The sequence below is a fragment of the Hemitrygon akajei genome, chromosome 4 (assembly GCF_048418815.1).
Source record: "Hemitrygon akajei chromosome 4, sHemAka1.3, whole genome shotgun sequence".
In the NCBI taxonomy this organism is placed as follows: domain Eukaryota; kingdom Metazoa; phylum Chordata; class Chondrichthyes; order Myliobatiformes; family Dasyatidae; genus Hemitrygon; species Hemitrygon akajei.
In genome coordinates this window covers 137,584,959-137,603,693 of record NC_133127.1, presented here as the reverse complement: position 1 = coordinate 137,603,693, position 18,735 = coordinate 137,584,959, and the positions used below count along the sequence as shown (strand labels likewise).

The window sequence follows — 18,735 nt, the reverse complement described above, 5'->3', positions numbered from 1 at the left end:
ACAGCGGGGCAAAATCAAAAATGATAAAATTTTGAGGTGGAGAATAGAACTCTCCACCTACAACTATGACATCCTGTACTGGCCTGGACAGCTCAATGAGCCCCCTGATGCCTTATCCCGGGGAACATGTGCCAGCGCGCAGCTTGACCGGCTATACGCCCTCCCTGCAGATCTTTGCCACCCAGGGGTCACCTGGGTTTACCATTTCGTGAAAGTCCGGAACCTGCCTTACTCCCTTGAGGAAATCAGGATGATTACCAGGGACTGCTAAGTCTGCGCTGAGTGTAAACCGCACTTCTACCATCCTGAAAAGGCACAACTTATCAAGGCCACCCGCCCCTTTGAGCGACTGAGTGTTGACTTTAAGGGCACCCTTCCCTCCACCGACCGCAATGTGTACTTTCTCAATATAATCGACGAGTACTCATGGTTCCCCTTTGCCATCCCCTGCCCCGATACCACTGCCACATCCGTCATAAAAGCCCTGCGCCAGCTGTTTACTCTGTTCAGATATCCCTGCTATATCTGCAGTGATAGAGGGTCCTCATTTATGAGTGACGAGCTGCGCCAGTACTTGCTGGCTAGGGGTATTGCTACTAGTAGGACCATGAGCTATAATCCCCGGGGGAATGGACAGGTGGAGAGGGAGAATGCCACGGTGTGGAAGGCCACACTCTTAGCCCTTAGGTCAAAGGGATTGCCGGTCTCTCGCTGGCAGGAGGTCCTCCCCGAGGCACTCCACTCCATCTGCTCCCTGTTATGCACGTCCACCAATGCCACCCCTCATGAGCGACTCTTTTCTTTTCCCAGGAAGTCTGCCACTGTGACCACCCTACCGGCTTGGCTGACGTCCCCAGGGCCAGTGCTGCTCCGGAAACATGCGAGGAACAATAAATACTCCCCGATGGTTGAGAGGGTTCACCTACTTCATGCGAACCCCCAGTATGCCTACGTGGTCTTACCTGATGGGCAAGAGGACACGGTCTCCGTCCGCGACCTGGCGCCCACAAGAGCACCAGACCCCTACCCCAAACACTCCACGGTGACTATGAACGCCGTACCCACAGATGTCTATACCCATGAGACACTGCGCACTCCAAGCCCTACACAGACTCCTCACGACACTCCCATACCGGGCACCACGCACACGCATGAGGGATTACTGATGCCTAACGGGCTGGCACCTCGTCAGGCCGGAGCCAGCACAACCACCGTCACCCATGCTACGTAGAGCGCAGCGACAGACTCGACCGCCTGATAGACTTGACCTGTAAATATACTTGTAAGAAACTTCGTCCCGTGGGGACTCTCTTTTAAAACAAAGGGGGGGTGAATGTGGTAAACTATGTATACCTGTCTGGACACGCCCCTCTGCTGACTGCTCCTGTGGCTCCTCCCACAGACCCCTGTATAAAGGCGATTGGAGGCACTGCTCCTCCCTCAGTCTCCGAGATGTCGTGCTCCCTTTTGCTGCTAATAAAAGCCTATCATTCACTTTCCATCTCCGAGAGTTATTGATGGTGCATCACTCAGCAGGAAAATCTCCCACTAATTGGATGGCACACATTCCACATCATCCCTTATCTTCAACAATAACCTAAGCAGGCTGGAAGCAGAACAGACTGCTCTTACAGAGCTGCCAAATGAAAAACCTACAGCATAACAGTAAAGAAGTGAACCAAGGCATTACAGGTGTGTAACAATAAATTTAATATAACATTGAGATACAAGTAGCTTAACATAACTGATTGTCAAAAGTCCATGTGACCCCTTGTGTACAGTATTAGTTTTTTCTAGCTAGACATTCAGATGCTCTCCCATGGTGTACACTGTGTAGTACCCACAGTGTTGAGAGAGGCTGCTCATCTATGCAATCTGACTGCTGAAATACTTAGGCCTTCGTCCTCTGTGTTGTGGAGTCCTTGAGGATTTCTCCACTTGCACCTACCAGGAGTAGATAATAATTGGGGTATGAAGTAGCATGTTGGATATGGTTGAAAGGTGTGATGTGGACAGTATTTGAGTATAACCCCTTTGGTGTTCTCTCTTTCATGAACTAGCATCCTATCAATACAACCACTCTACCACTGACTGGATTGGTAAACATCAGTGTAAGCTCTCAGATATCCACCATTTCTTTTAGAGCAGCAAACAAGCTGAGATCAAAGATCTGCACAGCCATACAAGGAAGAAAATATGCAACTCCACAAGCCAGGTGCCTCTTACTGTGGCAGTTCACTGCTTCACTACTCTATGAGCAAATATGTTATGTCTTGCTGTGACGAAGGCCCATCACTGATTACGGATGGCACATGGCACATTCTGGAAACATACTATGTCACAGTTTAATTATCTCAGGCCAATTTATTCATATTCATCTTTCCAACAGGTGTTTTGTCAAAGTGTCATGATAATCTGACATTTCTCTCCTCCACAGTCACTGGGTCTGAAACAGAGCTGCTGCATAGAGCTATCTAATATGGAGGCAGCAGGCAACCTGCACAGGTGTGCTGATGGTGAAGGATACCATTTTTAACTGGGCCAAGGGTTATGTTACCTAATTACTCATCTTGTGGTAAAGTTTTTGAGTTTATTTAAGTTATTTAACCGGGAAATGGTGACTCCTACAATGAGGTATATGTGTTTATTGTGAGAACTGGCAGTGGAGTTTCAGATTGTGTGAAATGGAAGATAAGTGAGTTAATTAGCTTTTGGTTGGTCTAGCGGGAGGGGCTTAGCAGTTATAAGCCTCGGGTTACCAAGGCTTTGGGGTTTTTTTTTCTGTTTAGTCTGAGGGTGGCTGTTAACCAGACAGGTGACAACTGCAAGCTGTATATATATTGTATTTGTTTTCATTCTTTTTCTTGTTTTGATGTGGACGTCCAGGTTTTTGTTTTTCCACTACCTTGGTAAATAAAAGCACCTAAATCTATTTTTTGCGACTCAAGCCATCTGGTTATTCCTCCTAGACAGTTGACCCACAGTTATTTCTGACACTTGCCTGACTTGGATTGATATTTTATTTCTAATTACTAGATCTCACTGTTTACTTGGGGTTGATGATTGCTCATTATTGTATTGTTAATCAACTAGCTTTCATCATCAGGGTGACCCTTTTATATGGTTTGTCTATTTTATTCAGTTAGATGCACTTGTTAGAAGTTGAAGGAATATTAATCGATATTTGAATCTGCCTTTTGTTAGAATGAGAAGTACTGTCTTTTTACCCTAGCTCCTTGAGTACTGTAACGCACTGGTGAATAATAAAATCACCTTCAACTAGAACTACGACAGGAATGGAGTTATCAATCTGTCTAGCTTAAGAAAATGGGAAAAACTCATGAGTGAGGGCAAAATAAACTGTTAGACTCCTCTATCTTTTCCACCTTTTCAGATGCCTTTTTTCAGAAACTTGGTAAGTTATTGGTGAATATATTGCAATCTCTTTTGTAGTAGTCCTCTACTGAGTATGACATTTGTTACTGCTAAGCATAGTTCATAGGGTATTGCCAGACCACACAATCTGATGCTACCATCCCTGTCATCAGCAAATGCTTGTCCTCATTTCTGAGATGTCAGTGACCAGATGAAAGATACTTTTATTTGGATCTGTCCAAGTATAACATCTTGTGCTCATGCACGAATGTCAATCCTGTGACAATGCATCCTCTTTTATTTAAAAAAAAGCACCCTCATGGACAGCCTGAGTTAAGCTATACATTCATCATGGAATCAGAAGGGAGAAATTACAATCTTGATAATTAGCTTCCTGAAATTCAGTCATTGATGAAATGCTATCAGCAAGGAATATTTGAGATCTTCCCAATGAAAGTAGATAATAGGAATATACTAGCTAATACTCTAGGTTTGGCAACATCTTAACAATATTAAAGGTGATGGTATCAAATTTTGCACAATAAATGTGTTTAAGGCACTGCAGCAATAATGTAAGTTCAATCTTCATGCTTTAAGTAACACAATTGTATGCTTTAGAGTAAAAAAAACTGGTTTCAAGTCAATGAATGTTCATTATAACTAGAAGTCAGAGATGCATGTCTAGAAATTAATCCAGTCCTATATAGCAGCAGTTCTACATTATATTCCACTTCTGGAAAATTATTTCACTGAGACTGTCTTGAAAGGAACCAAAGATTTTGCAGGAAAGTAGCCCTCTGAGACCAGGCACCACTGGAATAAAGGGAGAGATGTGAATTTTATGCAATACTATGGAAATATAATGAACTCATTGAGTTACCATAGGAGATAGGGTCTTCAGAGGTCTGGTAACAGTATTTAAATTGCCTTCCCTGCTGAAATAGTCATCAAAGCAAAATAATTAGAAATTTCAGTGCAGAATAAGGACTTTTGAATTCCAACCAAGTATAAAATCTGTGCTCATTATCCTGCCTTCACTTACCATATGAGCAGCAGCCACTAGCATCAAAAGTATGTGGTTATGTTTGCAAGAAGTTCCGCTTCCAGCTGTTGTCAATCTAAAACCTGACTTAAGGCAGCATTTCCATTAGATTTTGATGCCATTAACAGTGGCATTCAACTTTATTCTCCTAAAACAAAGTAACAAAACAGTTATTTAAAATGTAAATGAATTTGAATTTCAATATTGACATTATAACTTAAAATAGATACAAACCCACATGCCAAATCTGTTTTTCGCTTCCATGTTATCTAAGAACATTTTCTGTTTTTCCTCAATGATGTTATTTGTTTCTCCTCCTTCCTCTCTCTCATAATGATGCCAATAAGATCAGCAGCTTCTATTAATATGGCACCTTAAATATAGAAAAAAAATATCAAAGGCAATTTAAAGGAGCATCATGTAAAATTTGTTACTCACATGCTGAGAGGTTTTTGTTAAAGAATTCTAGCACTTGGGTCTGGACAGTGGAAGGCAAAGTGATTTAAAATGGGGCTGCACAAGAAGTTAGACATAGAGTACTTCAGAGTGTAGACAGATCTAGAGGAAGTTACGAAAGCTGTGGGCAAGGGAGGAAAACAGTGAGGATATCACTGGCATGCAATAAGTCCAGCTCTATCGCTATCAATAAACTCGCTGACGGGATAATCCTGCAGTACTTGATGTTCTTAGTATCCCACCGTGACTGGTGATCATATAAAAGACATATGATATACACCTTTGATTGGATCAAAGGTGTACTTGATATTTGAAATGGAGTGGCTGCTGCCCCACCGTTTACTGGAAGAGACGCTGGGAAATAACTCCAGGGTTGTCAAAATAATAGCATGGGATCATTTACATCCATGTGAAAAATAGATCAAGCCTCAGTTTAAAGTCTCATTCAAAACTAAAACATCCCCATCTTAAGTGTCAACCTAATGCTCAAGTCTCTGGAGTCAAAGTTGGATTCAAAACATTGCAATTTGGATATGATTGCATTACTAACAGCACCAAGTTAGTCACAGGATCTTAGCTTTTTTTTGTGATCATTGTTTTTTTATTGATGAATATTATTGTTAGGCTAAGATCACATGAGAAGTATTCAATGCCTCACTCACTGGAATATGGAGATTTGTTACATTTAATAAGAAAAGTATTAGAGTAAGAGTGCGAGAGCAGGCTATGTTGAAACATTTCAGATCCTAACGATTTTGATGAGGATGCAGAGGGCGTTTCCTTTTGCAGGAAATTGCCTCTTATCGACTATCTATTGGTCTCTTCACGACAGTCCTTTGACTTAAGACTCACAATACCCCGAAACAAAATATTTTGATTCATGTGCCTTACGCAAGTGACTCTTTTAAAGAAACAATTATCATTGGAGGACATGAAGATAATTTCGACGTTACAATCCCACTAAATGGCAGTGTAGACTCGATCGATCCAGTAACCTAGGCCTGGCTCCTAGTCCTGCCTAAGGGTCTCGGCATGAAACGTCGACTGTACTTTTTTTTCCATAGATGCTGTTTGACCTGTTGAGTTCCTCCAGCAATTTGTGTGTGTTGCCTGGCTCTTAATTCCTCGGTCCCTAAGTAACCAACAGTAGTTGGGCTACAGCGTTGAAGAAGGTAGTTCGCTACCACTACCTCATTCTTGACACAGCTTACGGTAAAAAAAATTGAAATGCTACCGCCCGATCTACGGAATAGACGAGCAACCACAACCTGCACCCTTTCGAGACCACAGCCACACTTCACGACAGCCGCGCTTCTTTTGCGACTTGGTGACGTCGCGGCTGTGTGGAGTGACGTCGACCCTTTGTGTGCATCATGTCGGAAAGCGCGGCACGGGGAGACATGCCGGCCAAGAGGCAGAAACTGAGCGATGAGAACAGCAATCCTGACATGTCACCAGACGAAAATGTAAATGAAATTAACGGGGATAGGGGCGGGGAAGGGAAGCGCTTTACCACCAACTTTCCAAGAATGAGACTTTGGTTTAAAATGTATGACACCCGGACTTAGTCCCGGGGAGGCCTTTGGTGTGTGTGTGTGTGGTAGTTGGGGTGTAGGCGGGCAAAGAACGAACAACCTCCAACTTACCCACCGATGATGCTCTCTGCTCTCCTTCGGATCTTCACTGTGAGTTTGATCTGGTGATAAGGGTGGGTGGTAGAAGGGAGAGATTTTAAAATCCATGACCCTGTAGTTATACATGGGAAGGGGATCTTCCAATAATGAAAATAAATTACCTATTTGAAAAAAAACTCACCCAGTTCATGATCTGGGCTTCATTTAATTTAATTGTACAGCATGTTATTAACTGATAAGTACCGTGGTGTGGTGGCATCTTTTTCACAAATCTTGGTGTTGCTTCCATCTACTGTGCACACACTGTGACTACAAGCTATCATTCTTCAATTTGGTCCAAATAAAACCTAATCGTTTGACTTGGATACGTCGTCATCAGACCAAGTCCGTTTGTTTCTGTGCGAAGAGGAATTTAAGAGAACTGCTGGTATATTCGGCCCTGCACTGTTTGGCTCTAGCCAAATACGGTGGTAAAATGTCGATCAGGAACATACTATTTGCACGGCTTCTCTCATGGTGCCTTCTACTTGTTTTTGTCGGTTATGTGTCATGTACACGGATCCATTGTTTTCTGCGCTTTTAAGATGTCAAAGAAGTGTATACTCTGCCCAGTAGAATCTATTACAATTCCTAAAGAATTGATGAATTGTACTTTTATACAAAGGAACCGAGTCTGCTGACGACGTACCCGTGTAAAAACTAAACAGCAAAACAGCCAGCTTCATTCATTATGATGATGTGGATCTTCATAAATTGCCAATAATATAAATGACTATAGCTATTTCATGCCTTTTATCGTTCCTTTAGGAGCTTTTTGCAATATGCTAATACATTTTTTTAGACTTGGGTTTTTAATGATTTTTTATTGGTTTATAAGTACGATTTCTAAGTTTATACATAGCAATACTGATGGCTTGTTATTCAAGTACAAATTCTTCTGTATTCCTATGGCTAATGTTGAGCAACAGTAAAAAAATAATTCTTAAGTGTTTATTAGTAGTGCTAACAAGATGTGACTTGCTGTAGTATCTGCTTTATGAATTGGAAGCTAACTGTTCTGTAGTCTGGTTTGGATGTTACAGTTAGTCATTGTAGAACCTTTAATTTTGCATTAGTGCTTTTAAGTATTGCTCTGCTATACTGTGCTATGTATTTACAGTCTTGGTTAGTTTCACTACATGATGACACAATGCAATTATAGAGAAACAAAAGTAAGTCTTTTTATAAATTACTGAAGCTTGGATCTGTAAATTTATTTGTCACTGCTGTGAAGCATTCAGGTACTGGGGTGGAGATATGTCTACCAAAGGAGGTGTAAGGGGCTCCCTCCCTCCGCTATCCTGCAGATCACCCATAGGGATGGTGTACTTAGCCACCTACCATGAATCAGGATCACATGAAGCCATGGGAGCAAGTGGTGCATATCACAAGTCCTGGTTATGCGACCACTGGCACTAGGCAAACAATCTCTGAAGCGTATTGATAATGGCTGGGGTCACCCCTCTTGTAAAGACATTGTCCAGAAGAAGGCAAAGATGGCAAGTCACTTCTGTTAAAAAATTTGTCAGGAACAATCATGGTCAAAAGACCATAATCGCCCAATGTCATAGAACACAGCATATGATGATGATGATGAAATATTGATCACCTAACATAACGTTTCCCTATTTAGGAAACCAAATCCACCTTAAGTTGTATGGTCAGATGGAATGTTCATTATAAATTTTCTTTGGGTTTATGGGTTTTGTTTTTACCTATTGATTTAGTAGCAATTATCAAGTTCAGATATTATTTAAGGTTTTATTATGTGCTTCTACTTTGATGTAATGGGCTGACACTCCTGTGATGATTTTTTTCTTTTAAGCTAACTTATGAAAGACAGTTAAATATAACTGATGAAATAAGAAAACAATATAATGTATCTAGCTAGAAATATATCTTAACTATCCTTGGGGATCATTGGAATTCCTAATCATAGTCAAAGCATAGAAACAAGCCCTTTGGTTTACTGTCATGCTGATTATCACCTTCCTGAATGGAAAATTCTCAATAAATAGTAATGTTATTTGTTTGATTTTAAAAAGAATGTTTATTACAAGTGTGAGGTTTTTGCACTTTGGCAGGACAAACCAGAGTGGGAAGGGAACTGAAATGTGGTAGCACAAAGGGATCAGGGAATAACTATCCATACAGTCGACCTTCACTAATCTGACTACCTGTAATCCGGTTCCTTCAATAATCCAGAATTGATTTCAAATTTTCCGTGCAACTGTAATTTCAAATTTCCTGGGCCGCCATACCAATCTGCTGCGCATTGTTTTGGTTGTACTAGATCTGTTCACGTGTTGGCACACTTTTGTAAGCACAGACAGGTGATTCCTGCTTGTTTTCCTGCATTTATTAATATCATTTGTGTGAGGCGCTGCAGCCCGGCACCCGCCAGTGGCGGGGGAGCTAGCTCGCTGGGTAGGTCCACCTTCTCGCCCACCCGGCCAGTGCTCCATTCTCTTCTGCCTACGACCTCAGATCAGACGTGGCGACCTGCTGAATTTAAGCATATTACTAAGTGGAGGAAAATAAACTAACGAGGATTCCCTCAGTAACTGCGAGTGAAGAGGGAAGAGCCTAGTGGCGAATCCCTGGCTGCCTGGCGGTCGAGTGAAATGTGGCATATACAAGACCTCCTTTCTCCAACTTCTGCTCACCTAGATGTGCTGCCACCAACATCAACAGTTTATGAAGAAACTGTTGTGCCAGTTTCAGCACCAAGTTCCTGATGCTTCACTCATTTTTCAAGATGAAGATGTTGATGATCCTGGACAACACCACACTTGCAGACATGTAACTTTGCCTGAAGGTATATTAAACGTCTCACTTTAGAAGTGGAAGTGCTCAACTGTTCTGTATAAGTTAATTCCTGTACATTTACCTTTAATTCCTGTACATTTACCTTTAATTCCTGTACATTTACCCGTACCCTTTATTTTATCTGTGCCTGTACAGGATATTACTTTATTAAAATTTCACTTGCTACTCATTTAATATTTCTGTTTCATTATTATCTGACGTACTGATTTACATGATATTTTAAAGGCATGATGAGGCAGTTAGCTATTGTGTAATGTGATCCTTCTGTAATTTGGTATTTTCACTAATCCGGAACTCCTCAGCTCCCAATGGTGCCGGATTATAGAAGGTCAACCTGTAATTCCTTGGAAGTGGTGTTGCAGGTTTATTATGATCATAATGTTGCTGGGACTTAAAGACTTCAGTTTTAGGAAAAGGTTGAATAAATTAGGACTCTATTCCATGAAGCACAGGAGAAGTAGGGAAATGCTGCAAAGTCAACACCTTTCACAACATATGCCAGTGTTACTAAATCTGATTCTGATCTTGTAGAGGCATATAATGTTATGAAGGCTATAGATAGGGTAAATATATGCAGGTTTTTCCCCTTCTGGTTGGGTGAGACTAAACTAGAGGTCGTAGGTTTAGAGTAAAAGATGAAATACTTGAGGGGAATCTCGGGAGGACATTCTTCACTCAGAGCATGATGTGAGTGGATTTGGGTTTGAATGCAACACTAAAGACAAATTTGGATAGGTACATGGATAAGAGGGGTATGGAGGGCTATGAGTGGGTAGTTGGGACTGGACAGAAAATTAACTGGCACAGACTAGATTGTCTGAAGGGCCTGTTTATGTGATGTAGTGCTTTAAGGCTTAATGACTCTTGGTTGACCATAATGATTAAACAGAGCTTGCTCATGATGCTGGATAAATATAGAAACTCAATGAAAAGTGTAACCTTGCATTTGTAAGATTATTTTTGTTTTGGTGTATGTGTTTTATTTTGTTCTTGTTTTGTAGGATGATGCTGCCAGTATAGAGAGTGGTACAAATACAGAGAGACCGGACACGCCTACAAACACACCAAATGTACCTGGAAGGAAGAGCTGGGGCAAAGGAAAATGGAAATCCAAGAAATGCAAATATTCCTTTAAATGTGTCAACAGTCTTAAGGTTTGTGAGAACAAAAATGTCAATGTCTAATATTATAACTGGAATGATACAGGTTCAAATGCCCAATGATACTTTTGCAATTGTATTCATTGTTTTCCTGTTTTTTTTTAGTACACACATTTTCCTCCGGGTCAAAATGCTGGAACAAATCATTGCTTTGCATTATAGTACTAAGAAGGGTAGTGGTGTACAGTCGGCCCTCCTTATCTGCGAATTCAACCAACCACGAATCACGAAAACCCAGAAGTGCTCTTCCAGCACTTGTTGTTCGAGCATGTACAGACTTTTTTTCTTGTCGTTATTCCCTAAACAATGCAGTATAACAACTATTTTACATTGTATTAGGTATTATAAGTAATCTAGAGATGATTTAAAGTATACGGGAGGATGTGCGTGGGTTATGGATTAGGATCGAAAAAATTGGAAGTTCTCTTACTAAGTAAGTCAGAACAGGTACATCTGGTATTATTTAGCGTCAGTTAGTCAAACGTTTGCATTCGTATATAGTATATATTTTACCTTTCTATGTATATAAAACACTTAAGAACGCATGTTTCAGCCCTGGGCTCTGGAATTTCCCGAGTTCGATCTAGTGACAGATCGCTATCGAGTGCGCTCTCCACCGTGCCGGGTTGATGTGGAGGATCAAAAACCCAAAACCCAATAATTAAACCACTGCATTGCTTAGTAATAATTGTAGCTTTCATCGGGGCACAGCCTTTCTCACTTTATCCTTTAAAATTGTTCCAATCGTTGACCGACATAGCCTAATGCTTTTCCAGTGACCGATGGCATTTCACCTCTTTCCGTTCGCTTTATTATTCCCACTTTATTTTCAATCGTTATTGGTGATTATTTTCATGAACAGAAGCATTGCAGATTCAGATCTCTACTGCTGGGTCCTAATGTCCACCACACTGAGACAGGTTAAATAAGGTCTTGGGTTCTGCTGGGTCCTAAGGTCCACCGTATTGAGACAGGTTGAATAAGGGACTTGAGCATCCGCGAGGGGTCCCGGAACCAATCCCTCACGGATAAGGAGGGCCAACTGTACTTCATAAAATATTGTGGACAGAATTTGATACATCACCTAACTAGTGATTATTAACTATGTAGCGCAGGTTCCTTTTTACACCCCATGCTAGTACTTACTACTTATTTAAGAGCCTTCTCAAATCTATTCAGATTTGAAGATCTTTTGATGTGATTTACAACATCTTGGTCCCCCTCAGATTAATATGTACTCTGCTCCTATGATACAGGTCATACTTTCTATTTCTAGGTAAGAGCTACAAGGGGGGTGTTTAAAAGCTAAGGTGCAGTAGGCAAGCAACTGGGATGACTTAGGAGACGGAAAGTGAATGGGCAAATGTCACAGAGTACCCCTATGGCTGTTCCTCTCAATAACAAGGATCCTGCTTTGGTTGATTTTGGGGGTGGATGGTGGGGGGGGGGGGGGGTGGGGAGAAACAACCTACCACGAAAAGCTGAAGCAGCCGGATCTCTGGCTGTTTGGCTCAGAAGGGAAGGAGGAAGAAGAGGAGAGGAGTGGTGATGAGGAATTCAGTAGTGGTGGAACAGATATGAGAATCTGTAGATGTGAAAAAGATTTACTGGACAATTTTCCCTCTAATTTGTAATGACCAGTGTGCACAAAAAATTTTTGCCCAGTGACAACAACATGTGCATACTGATTTTTTTATATAGGGATAGTTATTTTAACTACTAGCAAAACACTGTCAATAAGAACTCCATTCTCCTCTGGGTTTGATTGCTCTCATCCATCTGCATCTCTCAAAACATACATAGCAGGCTTTTAGCAGGAAATGAAGGATATTCTTGCCAGAGTTTTTGTGCACCATTTGTATGTGATTTGCTTGCTAAATGACACTTTTAAAAAGTCAAGTTTCCAAATATCACTCCCACTTCTTTCCACATGCAAATTCACCAGCAGCAGGTAACATCATTTTCTGTATTGTATATAAACGTTTCCCGTAGTTGCACATTCTGGACCTCATGGGCTATTGGTGTAGCAGTTTTTACTATTTCATTAAGTCATTTTGCTTTAAAGGAACTAGTTACTTTGCGCTTTATGTCCTTTTCTTTGGAATTTGGCATAGTGAATCAATAAAAACGGTACAAATAAGCCAGTTCCAAAATCTGCAGACAAATCATTGCAAACTCCACATTGTCAACACCATCTGCATCAGAAACAGGAAAAGGAAATGTGATTGTGTACGATCGTGAAATATACTTAACATGCCAGCGAGTTTGAGGGTGACAACATTTTATGTGCAGTTTAAGTTCCTTTGTGCACTAGTAGCAAAAGGAGTGTGCGCGCACACACCTTAGCAGGAACGTTGTTCTTGGATGATATTTGTCTCTCAGGTGCTAGGGTCAGGGAAGTCTCAGATGAGGTCCACTGCATTCTTAAAGGGGAGTGTGAGCAGCTAGAGTTGTGATGAATATTTGCACTGATGGCATTGGTAGCAAAAGGGATGAGGTCTTGAAGAGAGAATATAGGGAGTTAGGTAGAAAGCTGAAAAGAAGGACCTTAAGGGTTGTTATCTCTGGATTGCTGCATGTACCATGCACCAGTGACAGTGAAATGGTGAAATTAGTGTAGGGGTCAGAGTTTCAGATTTGTGCATAATTGGGATCTCTTCTGGGGAAGGTATAATCTGTACAAAATTGATGGTTTATACTTTAACCTGACGGGGACCAATATCCTAACAGCCAGAGCTGTTGGGGAAGGTTTTAACTAGCTTGGTGGGGGGGGGGGGGGGGGTGGTAGGAGCCAGAATGATAGGTTAGAGGATGGGGAAATGGGTGTAAAGGTGGATGCAGTGTGTAGAAAGACTGTGAGGAAGGCTAGTCAGAAATGTGTTTATTTTAACGCAAGAAGTACCAGGAACAAGGGTAATGGGGTGATGAACTTGTGGTGAAGATTAGTGCAGTCGGCCCTCCTTATCTGTGGATTCCGCATGTGCGGATTCAACCAACTGCGGATCAGGAAAACCTGGAAGTTCTCTCTCCAGCACTCATTGCTTGAGCATGTACAGACTATTTTTTCTTGTCATTATTCCCTAAACAATACAGCATAACAACTATTTATATAGCATTTACATTGTATTAGGTATTATAAGTAATCTAGAAATGACTTACAAGTACAGGCAGTCCCCAGGTTATGAATGAGTTCCATTCCTGAGTCCGTCTTTAAGTTGAACTTGAAGTTGGAACAGGTACATCTGGTATTATTTAGTGTCAGTTAGTCAAACGTTTTTCTTAGTATATAGTACATATTTTACCTTTCTATGCATATAAAGCACTTAAGAAACATATGTATTTAAATAATTTAACCACTGCGTTGCTTAGTAATAATTGTAGCTTTCATCGGGGAACAGCCTTTCACATTCTCCGTTAAAATTGTTCCAGTTGTTGACTGACTGTAGCCTAATGCTTTTCCAATGACCGATGGCGTTTCACCTCCTTCCGATTGCTTTATTACTTCCACCTTATTTTCAATCGCGATCGTGATTATTTTCATGAACAGAAACACTGCGGATTCAGAGCTGCGCCGCCAGGTCCTGATATCCACCGTACGGAGACATGTTAAATAAAGTCTGGGGTTCCGCTGGGTCCTAAAGACCACCTCACTGATACATGTTAAATAAGGGACTTGAGCCTCTGCAAATTTTGGTATCCATTGGGAGTCCCGGAACCAATCCCCCGCGGATAAGGAGGGCCAATTGTACTTGGAACTATAATGTTATAGCCATTACAGAGACTTGGCTGTCACAAGGGCAGGAATGGGTGCTGGATGTACCAGAGTTCAGGTGTTTCAAAAGTGACAGAGAGGCAGTTAATAAGGATGGGGAGAGTGGCATTGCTAATCGGCGATAGTATTACAGCTGGAGAAGGGGAGGATGTTGTGGAGGGATTGCCTACTGAGTTGGTATGGGTGGAAGTTAGAAACTGAATGGAGCAATCACTTTATTGTAAATATGCTATAGACCCCGCTCCCACTACCCCAATAGCAACAGGGACACTGGGGTGCAGATCGGAAGGCATGTTTTGGAAAGATGCAAAAATAACAGGGTTGTTGTCACAGGTGACTTCAACTTCCTTAATATTGATTGGCACCACCTTAGTGCAAAAAGTTTAAACGGAGTGGAATTTATAATTGTACCCATGAAGGATTCCTGACACTATATGGACAAGCTGACTGGAAGAGTGGCCATACTGGATCTTGTACTAGGCAAAGAACCTGGTCAGGTGTTAAAATCTCACGGTGGGTGAGCATTTCAGAGGCAGTGACCACATCTCCTTGGCCTTTACCATAGCCTTGGGCAGGGATAAGAATAATGGTAAGGGGAAGTATTTAAGTGGGGGAGGGCAAATTTGATGTTACTAGGATGAACTTGGGAGTGTAATTTGGGAACGGATGTACTCAGAAATGCACAATGGAAATGTGGATGTTTAGGAAGCATTTGCATGGGGTTTCTGGATAGATTCTATTGAGGCAGGAAAGGATGGTAAGATGAAGGTACCATGGTTGACAGGAGATGTGGAACATCTAGTTAAGAGGGAGAAAAGCATTTTTAAGGTTTAGGAAGCAAAAATCAGACAGTGTTCTAGAGAGTTATAAGGTAGCCAGGAACGAGCTTAAGAATGGACTTGGGAGAGCTAGAAGGCAGCATGAAAAGACCCTGGTGAGTAGGATTAAGGAAAACCTCAAGGTATTCTACATGTACTTGAAGTACAGAATGACAAGAATGAGGGTAGTACCAATCAAGAATATAAGAGGAAATGTGTCTGGAATCAGATGAGGTAGGGGAGGTCTTTAATGAATATTTTGCTTCAGTATTCACCAATGAGAGGGACCTTAATGAATGTGAGGTTGGCACAGAATAGGCTAAAATGATGGAACGTATCAATATTAAGACAGAGGATGTGCTTGAACTTTTGAAAAGCATTTGGATAGATAAGTCCTCAGAAACAGATGTGATACACCCCAGGTTACCCTGGGTAAGCAAGGAAAGAGATTGCTGCACCTTTGGTGATGATCTTTGAGTCCTCATTGGCCATAGGTGTAGTAACAGAAGATTAGAGGGCAGCAAATGTTATTCCATTGTTCAAGAAAGGTAAAGGGGTAACATGGAATTATAGACTAGTGAGTCTCCTGTCAGTGGGGGGGGCAAACATTTGGAAAGGATTCTTAGAGAAAGAATTTATGAACATTTGGAGAAGGATAGTCAACATGCCTTTGTGAGGGGCAGGTTCGTGTCTCACAAGACCAATTGAATTCTTTGAAGAAGTTACAAAATAAGTTGATGGTTTGAGTGCAGCAGTGCATGTGTAATATATAGATTTGACAAGATTCCCATGGTAGGCTCATACAGAATGTCAAGATGCATGGAATTCAGGAAATGATTGTGTGAATTTAGAATTGCTTTTGCACAGAAGGCAGAGGGTGCTAGTAGATGGAATATATTCTGCCTGGAAGTTGGTGATCTGTGGTGTTTTGCAGGGATCTTGCTCATTATGACTTTTATAAATGATTTGGATGAGGAAGTGGAACGGTAGGATAGCAAGTTTGCAAGCAACACAAAGATTAGTGACAGGTGGAGCTCAATCTAGAAAAGTGTGAAGTGGTTCTCATTGGAATGTTGAACTGAAGGCAAAATGTAGGGTTAATGGTGGGATTCTTAACAGTGTAGTGGAACAGGGATCTTGGACATTATGTCCATGGATCCCTCAAAGTTGATGGGGTTGATTAAAAAGCCATATGGTGTGTTGGCCTTCATTAGTTGGGAGATGCTGTGTTCAGGTGCCACGAGGTAATGTTGCCGCTCTATAAAACTGTTTACACCATACTTGGAGTATTGCATTCAGTTCTGGTCATCTCATGAAGAATGCAGAAGCTTTATCAAGGGTGCAGAGGAGATTTACCAGGACGCTGCCTGGATTGGGGAGCATGTCTTGTGAGCATAGGTTGAGTGAGCTGGGGCTTTTCTTTTTGGAGTGCAGAAGGATGAGAGATGATTTGATAGAGATATATAAGATCGTAAGAGGCATGGATAGAGTGGATAGCCGAGACTTTCCCAAGGTGGCAATGACTAATACAAGGGGACGTTTCTTGAAGGTGATTAGAGGGAAGTATAGGGAGGATGTCAAAGGTAGGTATTTCACACATAGCGGTAGGTGCTGGAACATTAAGATATATACATTGGGACATTTAAGAGACTGTTAGACAGCCGCTTGGATAAAAAGAAAAATGGAGGGCTGTGTGGGAGGGAAGAATTAGATTGAGTAGGTTAAAGAGCTGAAGGGCCTGTGCTTTTCTATGTTCTGTGTCTTCTGTTGCAGTAGATGTGGAGAAAATCTTAGGAGTATACATCTTAGAATCATAAATACAAGTTAATGATCAAAAGTAGTTGAAACTGTCCACACTATAGCAGTTTTCTACTCCTTTAAAATGAAGAGTTCTTGTATTTTCCCACAGAACTGCTGTGAACTGCAGTTAGTTGGAGTTCTGCCTTTGGACTCCATGGTCTGACCAGCATTGTAGAACAGTGAGGACTTTTAAGGAAGTTAAAGACATTGATGTGCTCTGAGTTGTTATCTGGCTCCCCATGTATAAACAAAATTGATTTAAATGGAGGCTTGATAAAGGTGGAAGAGAAAATGGTGTGGAATAAACAAAAAGGGCAGGATAAATGACTTGTCTTATGTTGTAAAATTTTATTTAATTCTTACATCTCTCAGAGGTCTGACACAATCTTCCACCATAAGTCGGTTTTCATTAGGAGCAGAAAAAAGCTTTACTGTACTCTATCCTTATTGTGCAGACTAATGTAACTGTTTAGCATTGCTTGTATGACAGCCTTATTCACTGTGAAATCCCTTTCCCCAACTGAACTTTTTGATGAAAGTGATTTTTGTACTGTAACTTAGAAAAGCCTTCCACATAATATTGGTTAAACATTCTTCTGAACCCCTGTTTAAATTTTCTCATGGCATTTGCATCTCCTCGACAATTATTTTTGAGATGTTTCTCGGATTGTTGATCTGCCAAGGATTTCAAGTGATGATATAAACCAAAATTATTTGTATATCATGGGTTGCTTTGTAACCTGAAATTGGAATGAATTAAGGTGCATATTTTTATTAAATAATATTCATTCTTGACTTTGTGCAGACTATTGCATTTATCTGGCCTCTTGAGAGCATTGTTTGATTCTAAGATATTTTGAAAGACTCCGAAGTAACTTTTATGGAAGAAGATTATTTTTTGTATTGTTTTGTAGGAGGATCATGGTCAACCACTTTTTGGAGTACAGTTTAACTGGCACAGTAAGGAGGGAGATCCTTTGGTATTTGCTACTGTTGGCAGCAATCGGGTCAGTATTGCAAATTATGTAATTTACCAAAAATGTAATACCAGAAATTTATTAAGGTTTTGCTCTGGCAGTGTAAATTTGAACCCAGACAAGTGGGCTGAATAGTCTTTCTTTTGCCACTGAAATCGTGAAAGAGTGCAGTGGTGGGGAATTGTCTTGTGGTTTTAGCACAAGATCTTGTCTCCTTTTATTTCAATGGGTTATTGAAAGTCAATGGATTTGGGGGCATCAGGGAAACTTATGTGCTTTTAAAACAACCTTAGTTAAGTTTAAGTTCATTAAGTTAACTTAATTTAATTTTTAAAATGTTCTTTAGTTCAGTTCTAATAGCATGGAAATGTTGATTTAAAAAAAAACATTGGACTCCAGTCAATTGGCTCACAATCAGGACCAGTGCATTTTGGCCCAATTAAGCAATTGCCCCAATTAACCAAAGTTTCATGGAAATAGTTAAAAAGGTATAAAAATAATGAACTGAATAACAAATTATGTATTTAAATGAAATAAAGAGCAAATCAAAACACTACCAATGTTACAGTACTATAAAACTGTTTATTAGTTATCGATGGAGAAGTTCATCTGCATCACATTCTTTTGAGTATAAATGAAGAAAATCAGTGCAGACACCTATTGCAGATAATGAACTGCTTTCATACAATGCTGTCGACGATTGCATCCTCCAAATCTTCTTTTTATTTGTAACTTTCAAGATATTCAAATACTTCATAATTTCTAACCTGTTGAGTAATGAATTGTTTCAGTTTCACTCCTGTTTCTGGCATCTCCAAGCCTGAATGCTTGAA

The 18,735-nt window shown here is 40.8% G+C and overlaps 1 protein-coding gene and 1 long non-coding RNA gene across 4 annotated transcripts in view; one reads left to right on the top strand and one right to left on the bottom strand.

The window, feature by feature from the left end:
* Positions 1-1,693: 1,693 nt before the first annotated feature.
* Positions 1,694-6,176, bottom strand: LOC140726694 (uncharacterized). Of its 2 annotated transcripts, XR_012098702.1 has the most exons (3): positions 5,765-6,176; positions 4,656-4,790; positions 1,694-4,565 (listed from the first exon to the last, which is right to left on the bottom strand). It is a non-coding gene; the product is annotated as an uncharacterized lncRNA (long non-coding RNA). The 2 variants fall into 2 exon arrangements; XR_012098701.1 differs by having other exon boundaries at positions 4,656-6,176.
* Positions 6,177-6,203: 27 nt separating this feature from the next.
* Positions 6,204-18,735, top strand: part of eed (embryonic ectoderm development) — a 32,665-nt gene continuing 20,133 nt past the window's right edge. The window contains exons 1-3 of one of the 2 annotated variants that reach the window (XM_073043413.1): positions 6,204-6,339; positions 10,377-10,529; positions 17,840-17,932. In XM_073043413.1, coding sequence (XP_072899514.1) covers positions 6,247-6,339; positions 10,377-10,529; positions 17,840-17,932 — 339 coding nt within the window. In that variant the 5' untranslated portion in view covers positions 6,204-6,246. Of the gene's footprint in view, positions 6,340-6,408; positions 6,559-10,376; positions 10,530-17,839; positions 17,933-18,735 lie in introns of those variants that run through there. The other variant, XM_073043414.1, reaches the window with a different exon arrangement.